This window comes from Chanodichthys erythropterus, chromosome 19 (assembly GCF_024489055.1).
Source record: "Chanodichthys erythropterus isolate Z2021 chromosome 19, ASM2448905v1, whole genome shotgun sequence".
Lineage (NCBI taxonomy): Eukaryota > Metazoa > Chordata > Actinopteri > Cypriniformes > Xenocyprididae > Chanodichthys > Chanodichthys erythropterus.
In genome coordinates, this window is record NC_090239.1 from 1,993,050 (window position 1) to 2,002,519 (window position 9,470).

Consider the following 9,470-nt stretch of genomic DNA (forward strand, 5'->3'; position numbering starts at 1 on the left):
GCATATTTGACAGACATGATCGCAATTTTGTGAAAAAGAATTGCATGATTTTTTTTTCTCAACATGTTGTAAGAGAGTTTAATGACAGGAGACTAAATGATGACTATCTTGCAAACTATTGCTTTTAGTTGCACTAAAAAATAAAGTGCTAAGAGTGTTTGATAAGTTCAGGCATCATTGTATTGTGGATTTGAGGCATATCTAAAGTCTTTTCAGTGTGGTGAATAGAGTCATTGTCCTCTGCTGATGTCGTCGAGTCATTCTGCTGCTCTAAAGGCCATTCTGCTGATTTTCAGAGACTATTATAGATAAACGTTCACTCATGAGATTTTCTCTTTATGAGACGCCACTCGCCTCTCCAACATGCCATTTGTTCTTTTGAAGTGTCGAATCCACAGTGAATTCATGCTGGGTCTGTCAAATTGATGATGTGAGATTATCATCCATCTGCATGCTGTCACAGATGTGCGAGTGCTGCCTGATAACAGGTCATCTGGAAGTCTCCCAGGTGAAGGTTAAAGGAATAGTTCACCTAAAATGATTCACCCTCCACCCTAAAATGATGCTGCTGTTTTCCGCTTCTTCCACTTTTTCAGAAACAATAATACAGTGAAAAATATTTTTATTGTCACTTTATATGGTCAAATAATTTTCACAAGTAGTCGATTTTCTACTTCGATAACTTCCACGTACAGTTTGTCTGCTTGTAATCAAACTATAAAAGCATGATCTGAGGTGTATGTTGCATGTCTGTGTTCCTATTTCGTTGTCTGCCGTCTTCAGTGTTGATGCCTGACAGAAGCTTCAGTGTCTTTCATCTCCTGTTTTCTGGGTTTTGTGTGGCCAGACGGCGACGCAGATGTTTCGTGAAGTCCACTTGTGCTCGAGGAAGAGCCTTGTTCACTAGTGACTGTGGCAGCCAGCCCTAAAAATACAAGGACACATTCAACACATTACTGCTCTGATACACTTCATCACAGTACTATTCTCTTGCACTTTCTTGTTGATGATTGAATTTTCAAAATTCCGTTTGTAATCACACACTCAGCGGTGAGTAATCTAAATGCCTCTGATTGGCCCATTGCATTCATAAGCTCAATAGAAACGCATGTGATTGGTTATTATGCTCGACGTTGTATAAAAAAAAATGTATAAAAAGAAATCCCATAACAGATTTAGTTTAAAGGGGTCCTTGATTATGATTTCACTTTTTTAACTTTAGTTAGTGTGTAATGTTGCTGTATGAACATCTGCAAAGTTACGATGCTCAAAGTTCAATGCAAAGGGAGATATTTTATTTTACAGAAATTTCTTTTTAAGGACTACAACAAACGGCTAGTTCGGACTACAACAAGCTTCTTCCTAGTTTAGTGACATCATTAACCCTAAAATTTACATAAACCCCGCCCCCGACAACACACAACAAAGGGGGCGGGGCCATGTCGGGCTGCTTTAGAGAAGAGGAAGAGTTGTTGTAGTCGAGTGTTGTTGTCATGCCGTCATTTTACGCCGGACTGCTTCACAAACGAGGGTCAATTCAACACAAAAGATGAACATGACGGCACATGCTAGTGGATGAGTTGAATCAACTCCACAGCAACTACATCAATTTATCCACTAACCATTCAGAAACGTCTAAAAGTTGTAACTTCTTCCTGAGTCTCTCCATCAGTGTCGACTCCGGTTTGAACAATGTAAGGCTGAACACCGTTATCATTTTGGCTGCGTGAGATTCTCCAGCTTTGTTGTTGTTGAGCTGTTAAAGCCCCGCCCTCTTCTGGAAAGGGGGCGGGAGCAGCAGCTCATTTGCATTTAAAGGGACTGACACAAAAACAGCATGTTTTTGCTCACGCCCAAATAGAGGCAAATTTGACAAGCTATAATAAATGATCTGTGGGGGATTTTGAGCTGAAACTTCACAGACACATTCTGGAGACACCAGAGACTTATATTACATCTTGTGAAAAGGGGCATAATAGGTACACTTGTTAATTTTGGTGGCATTTTCACCCCAATCCCCCATTAATTTCTGAATCTGTAATACATACACATGTTTTGTACCTTCACATCCATATTGAGAAGCCAGATGAAGTGACTCCGGTCTGGACGGTCCTGAAGCGGCTGCAGGATGATGCAGGTGGGTCCATCTTCAGCCCTACAAGCAACAAACACTCACAGAATGACTCAGAGAAACCACTTTCAGATTATGTCCTGTTATAGTAACTCTTACATAAAAAGAATAGTTCACCAACAGATAAGTTCACTTTCTCATTGACCCAAATCCATATTAATTAAGCTTCTGCTTTTCTTAAAACAAAAGTGAAAGTTTATTTATACTTTCAAGCTCGAAAAAGAAGAAAAAAAGCACCATGAAAGCTATACATGCGATTAGTGTGCAAGTCATATAAGACATTGACATTGACATTGACAGTTTTTTTTTTTCTGTCTGTAAAGAAGATGTGAAAGAGAGCTCAGTTCAGTATTTGCGGGCTGTCTGAGACGCGGCTTTCTGCGTGCACACTTCGGATGTTTGAGCAAAGGAAACTTCCCACACAGAGTCTTCTTGAGCTTCAATATTGAAACTTTTGTGATGATGCAACACTGCTTGTGTTGTTCACGTTTGTTTATACGTTCATGTTCTCACAATTTTGCATGGTTAGATTTCAAAAAAATATTTCCACGTGATGGCCATATTGGTTACAGAAATTAGTTAATAATTCCTAACCTGACAAACCCCGGCTGAGGCGGAAAGGACTCTAACCGCGTCGCAGCTCCGCCCAAATAAACACATGACTCGCTCTTCGATGAATGTCTGACGCTCAGGAAGTCCCGCTGGCCAATCAGGTTTCCCGCTGTTTCTGCCGACACCTCGTGTGTAACCATGGTGTTCCTCCCCACATGTTTCAGAACCTGCGACAAAAAGGCGTTTGTTTTATGGTTTTATCTAGCCAATGGATTAAACTGAATTATACATTATTTTTTCATGTTGATTATACATTCTGTTGCATTTATAGCTGCAAACTTTATTTTTTATTATAAAAATGTACCAAGGCTCGAACCTCGTGACCTCATAGCAGCCATGAACGGGTCTCTAATCTGTGATGAGACCTCACGACTCTCACAAACACTTTTTAGCTCAGCGTCAGGCTGTAGATATTTTAAGAGGGAATATTTTGAACAGATGTGCTGCTCAGCCAAAAACCACATTTACAGTTAGTCAGTGTCTTCTTTGGGAACTGAACCCATGACTCTGTCTTGTGTTTCAGATGTGTATCAGTAATATATTGGAAATCAAATCAAAATAAAATCTGACAACAATATCATAAATTATGCTTCTCAGAAATTTGTGTTCTACACTTGTTGTACCACTAACTGTAGGCCAGAATGTAGTTGTTTAGTCCTGAAATATATGACTCATATTTAATCATAGTGCCAAGAACAGTTTCATCTCAGCCAGTTCAGAGATATAATTAATTTTGGGTACATAAAACGGGCAATCTTTAGTCTTATTAATCTAATCGATTTATAAATCAAGGGAACGAATTAGTAAATTGTGCGCACAATTAAATTTTTTTTCTTGCATGTCATGTGCAGGGCTCCATAAATTTGACTGAATAGTTCCTATTTTACAAATTTGTTTAGTTGTTTTCGGAGATGCAAGCTCCAGGCCGTCAGCGGCCGTTCAGGGCTCGTGTACCCGCTGAGAACAGCTTCATCTCGGCCAGTGCTTCAGGGATTTGCCGCTGTGTCTTATAGTGCTTAAAGATGAGATATAACATGAGATCTTTAGTCTTATTAATCTATTACTTGTTCCTGAGCAAATCGAATTGGGCTGTTAAATTTAATAATTTAATATTAAGGCTATATTTAACTTACATACGGCTGAATCACAGCCATGCTGATATATGCCATATTGCATACTGAAGGTTTGAAATGAGTGGACCAACTTGGTTTTATAAAGTCTCTGGTGAGTCTCATGGAATCAAATTGTGTGTGTGTGAGAATCACGTTTGTCTTACTCTAATGCGTCTGATGTTGGGGTTCCATTCGTGCATCTCCTCCACTCTGACGAACAAGATGTCATGAAGTTTATCTGGAGATGCATCCAGCTCAGCTTCCAGTCGGAAAACCTTCCTGTTTCCTCTGAGAACCTTACTGTAGATTACGTCTCCATTCGTCTAAAGGGAAAAGACGTTCATCATTTACTGTGAGAACACATTCTGGCTAACTGCACACCAGGGGAATGGTTAAATTCACAGACAATCACCTCGGCCATCTCGAGTTTCCATCCATCCTTGGACTCCACGATGTCTAGAGCTTCATTCAGGGCTTCTTCTCCTTGTCTCAGATAAAACACGTCCTCATCGGCCAGTGCTGCCGTCCTCTGCTCTGCTGGGTCTGTCTCTGAGCACATTCATTAAGAAATAAAACATTCTCAAAAGTTAGCTTTTTTATTTTATCTGCAAATTGTTTTTGTCTTGTTAGACATTTGCTGGAATACTGGATGGAATAGCAAGCTAAATATGAATGCACAGACTCACTTCCAGACTCCTTGTGGCGAGTCCATCTCAAAGGGCTCCATGCAGGATGGCTAATTTGCCCTCTGCTCTGCAAGTGTGCAATCTCCTGCCCGAACGCTGCAAGAGCTGCACGCTGCAGACCTGCAGGACACCAGACACACAATAAATAAAACAATACAGAAGCACACCAGAGAAACTCATGCAACATGCTGAGGGCTGAGGTCGAATACCTGCCATGCTCCTCAAATGTGGGTATGAGATTCCACAGCAGAGCTTCACGACGGCCGGCAGCATGTTCGCTCCCGCTGAGATGGCGAAGAGGAGGAGGCCGTGGGACAGTTTTATAGAGCCAGTGAAGGACAGAGCAGAAGATAACGACTCCATTTACAAGATAGGATTTAGTTCAGCTTTGCCTCCAAGGCCACATTCAAGAGGAAGAGGAATCTAGGTTTTCACTGTTTAAATTTAATCCTCCTACATATGATAAAAGCTGAAAAGAACAGTTCAGCCAGAAATCACAATTCTGTCACATTCATGTCTATCCAAGTTATTTGAAGTTAATAGCTATGCATTAAGTTCAGTTTTTTTTTTTTTTTTTGGTAACACTACAATAAGGTCTCATTTGTTACTGTCAGTTAACGACACTAGTTAACATGAATTAACAATGAGCAATTCTTCTGCAGAATTTATTAATCTTAGCTAATGCATAGTTTCAGCATTTACAAAAAAAATATTTAGAGCAAAAATCACAATTTGATCACCTTCATGTCTTTCCAAGTCTTTTGAAGTCAGTTAATCGCTGTGTGTAAAGTTCAGATAGAAATTGTAGTTAGTTAGTTAGTCAGATGTTTGTTTGGTAACACTTTACAATAAGGTCTCATTTGTCACTATTAGTTAGTTAAATGTTTGGTAACATTTTACAATAAGGTCTTATTTGTTACCATTAGTTAGTTAGTTGTTTGTTTGGTAACACTTTAAATAAGGTATCATTTGTTACCATTAGTAAGTTAGTTAGTTGTTTGGTAACATTTTACAATAAGGTCTCATTTATTACTATTAGTTAGTTAGTTAGTTAGTTTTTTGGTAACATTTTACAATAAGGTCTCATTTATTACTATTTGTTTGTTAAGTTGTTTGTTTGGTAACAATAAGGTCTCATTTGTCACTATTAGTTAGTTAGTTAGTTAGTTAAATGTTTGGTAACATTTTACAATAAGGTCTTATTTGTTACCATTAGTTAGTTAGTTGTTTGTTTGGTAACACTTTAAATAAGGTCTGATTTGTTACCATTAGTTAATTAAGTTGTTTGTTTGGTAACACTTTAAATAAGGTATCATTTGTTACCATTAGTTAGTTAGTTAGTTAGTTAGTTGTTTGGTAACATTTTACAATAAGGTCCCATTTATTACTATTAGTAAGTTAGTTAGTTAGTTTTTTGGTAACATTATACAATAAGGTCTCATTTGTCACTATTAGTTAGTTAGTTAGTTAAATGTTTGGTAACATTTTACAATAAGGTCTTATTTGTCACTATTAGTTAGTTAGTTAGTTATATGTTTGGTAACATTTTACAATAAGGTCTTATTTGTCACTATTAGTTAGTTAGTTAGTTAAATGTTTGGTAACATTTTACAATAAGGTCTCATTTGTCACTATTAGTTAGTTAGTTAGTTAAATGTTTGGTAACATTTTACAATAAGGTCTCATTTGTCACTATTAGTTAGTTAGTTAGTTAAATGTTTGGTAACATTTTACAATAAGGTCTCATTTGTCACTATTAGTTAGTTAGTTAGTTAAATGTTTGGTAACATTTTACAATAAGGTCTTATTTGTCACTATTAGTTAGTTAGTTAGTTAGTTAAATGTTTGGTAACATTTTACAATAAGGTCTCATTTGTCACTATTAGTTAGTTAGTTAGTTAAATGTTTGGTAACATTTTACAATAAGGTCTCATTTGTCACTATTAGTTAGTTAGTTAGTTAAATGTTTGGTAATATTTTACAATAAGGTCTTATTTGTTACCATAAGTTTGTTAGTTGTTCGTTTAGTAACACTTTAAATAAGGTCTTATTTGTTACCATTAGTTAATTATGTTGTTTGTTTGGTAACACTTTAAATAAGGTCTCATTTGTTACTATTAGTTAGTTAGTTAGTTGTTTGGTAACATTTTACAATAAGGTCTCATTTGTTACTATTAGTTAGTTAGTTAGTTGTTTGGTAACATTTTACAATAAGGTCTCATTTATTACTATTTGTTTGTTAAGTTGTTTGTTTGGTAACAATAAGGTCTCATTTGTTACCATTAGTTAGTTTTTTTTTTGGTACCACTTTACAATAAGGTCTCATTTGTTATTATTGGTTAAAATGAACTAACAGTGAACAACACTTCTACAGCATCTTAATGCATAGTTCCATTTACTACTACATTTGTAGAGCAAAACAAATTTCAGCCTCTTACCTTTCCAAGTTTTTTGAATTCAGTTAATTGTTCATTGAAGTCTGAAATTGTATTTAGTCAGTCAGTCAGGTAACACATTACAATAAGGTCTCATTTATTACTATTAGTTAGTTAGTTAGTTAGTTTTTTGGTAACATTTTACAATAAGGTCTCATTTATTACTATTTGTTTGTTAAGTTGTTTGTTTGGTAACAATAAGGTCTCATTTGTCACTATTAGTTAGTTAGTTAGTTAAATGTTTGGTAACATTTTACAATAAGGTCTTATTTGTTACCATTAGTTAGTTAGTTGTTTGTTTGGTAACACTTTAAATAAGGTATCATTTGTTACCATTAGTTAGTTAGTTAGTTGTTTGGTAACTGTCACGACCACCAGTTGGAGTGCCCTGTCTAGCCACCAGAGGGCACTCCACCCCGGACCTTGTTGCACTGTTTCAGACTACATTTCCCATAAATCACTCCTGGACTCGTTATCCCTGTCATTACACTCAGCTGTTTTGAGTTCTGTATTTAGTGTCTGTCTATTTATACCTGGTTTGTCTCTGCCCTTGTTATGGTGTCTTCACGAACGTTCCTGGTTTCTCTGTTCTGGTTTTCATTGTGTTTTTTCTTGTTTTGTGTACGGACTGTTTTCATGGATTTTGACCCTTGCCTGTTTCTGGATTTACGCTTTGGATTACCCCAATAAATACCTGCAATTGGACCTACCCTGTTTGTCTTCGTGTGTGCCGTGACAGTAACATTTTACAATAAGGTCTCATTTATTACTATTAGTTAGTTAGTTAGTTAGTTTTTTGGTAACATTTTACAATAAGGTCTCATTTATTACTATTTGTTTGTTAAGTTGTTTGTTTGGTAACAATAAGGTCTCATTTGTCACTATTAGTTAGTTAGTTAAATGTTTGGTAACATTTTACAATAAGGTCTTATTTGTTACCATTAGTTAGTTAGTTGTTTGTTTGGTAACACTTTAAATAAGGTCTGATTTGTTACCATTAGTTAATTAAGTTGTTTGTTTGGTAACACTTTAAATAAGGTATTATTTGTTACCGTTAGTTAGTTAGTTAGTTAGTTGTTTGGTAACATTTTACAATAAGGTCCCATTTATTACTATTAGTAAGTTAGTTAGTTAGTTTTTTGGTAACATTATACAATAAGGTCTCATTTGTCACTATTAGTTAGTTAGTTAGTTAAATGTTTGGTAACATTTTACAATAAGGTCTTATTTGTCACTATTAGTTAGTTAGTTAGTTAAATGTTTGGTAACATTTTACAATAAGGTCTTATTTGTCACTATTAGTTAGTTAGTTAGTTAAATGTTTGGTAACATTTTACAATAAGGTCTCATTTGTCACTATTAGTTAGTTAGTTAGTTAAATGTTTGGTAACATTTTACAATAAGGTCTTATTTGTCACTATTAGTTAGTTAGTTAAATGTTTGGTAACATTTTACAATAAGGTCTCATTTGTCACTATTAGTTAGTTAGTTAAATGTTTGGTAACATTTTACAATAAGGTCTTATTTGTCACTATTAGTTAGTTAGTTAGTTAAATGTTTGGTAACATTTTACAATAAGGTCTCATTTGTCACTATTAGTTAGTTAGTTAGTTAAATGTTTGGTAACATTTTACAATAAGGTCTCATTTGTCACTATTAGTTAGTTAGTTAGTTAAATGTTTGGTAACATTTTACAATAAGGTCTTATTTGTTACCATAAGTTAATTATGTTGTTTGTTTGGTAACACTTTAAATAAGGTCTCATTTGTTACTATTAGTTAGTTAGTTAGTTGTTTGGTAACATTTTACAATAAGGTCTCATTTGTTACTATTAGTTAGTTAGTTAGTTGTTTGGTAACATTTTACAATAAGGTCTCATTTATTACTATTTGTTTGTACAGTTGTTTGTTTGGTAACAATAAGGTCTCATTTGTTACCATTAGTTAGTTAGTTTTTTTTTTTGGTACCACTTTACAATAAGGTCTCATTTGTTATTATTGGTTAAAATGAACTAACAGTGAACAACACTTCTACAGCATCTTAATGCATAGTTCCATTTACTACTACATTTGTAGAGCAAAACAAATTTCAGCCTCTTACCTTTCCAAGTTTTTTGAATTCAGTTAATTGTTCATTGAAGTCTGAAATTGTATTTAGTCAGTCAGTCAGGTAACACATTACAATAAGGTCTCATTTATTACTATTAGTTAGTTAGTTAGTTAGTTTTTTGGTAACATTTCACAATAAGGTCTCATTTATTACTATTTGTTTGTTAAGTTGTTTGTTTGGTAACAATAAGGTCTCATTTGTCACTATTAGTTAGTTAGTTAGTTAAATGTTTGGTAACATTTTACAACAAGGTCTTATTTGTTACCATTAGTTAGTTAGTTGTTTGTTTGGTAACACTTTAAATAAGGTATCATTTGTTACCATTAGTTAGTTAGTTAGTTGTTTGGTAACATTTTACAATAAGGCCTCATTTATTACTATTAGT

At 34.9% G+C, this 9,470-nt stretch overlaps 1 protein-coding gene across 1 annotated transcript; it reads right to left on the minus strand.

Moving 5' to 3' along the window:
* Positions 1–814: 814 nt before the first annotated feature.
* Positions 815–4,814, minus strand: star2 (steroidogenic acute regulatory protein 2). Its single transcript, XM_067370260.1, has 7 exons — positions 4,751–4,814; positions 4,542–4,661; positions 4,268–4,404; positions 4,020–4,178; positions 2,726–2,910; positions 2,062–2,155; positions 815–925 (listed from the first exon to the last, which is right to left on the minus strand). Exons 1-7 carry the CDS (start codon positions 4,812–4,814, stop codon positions 815–817), a joined length of 870 nt encoding a protein of 289 aa, XP_067226361.1.
* Between the last annotated feature and the right edge of the window lie 4,656 nt (positions 4,815–9,470).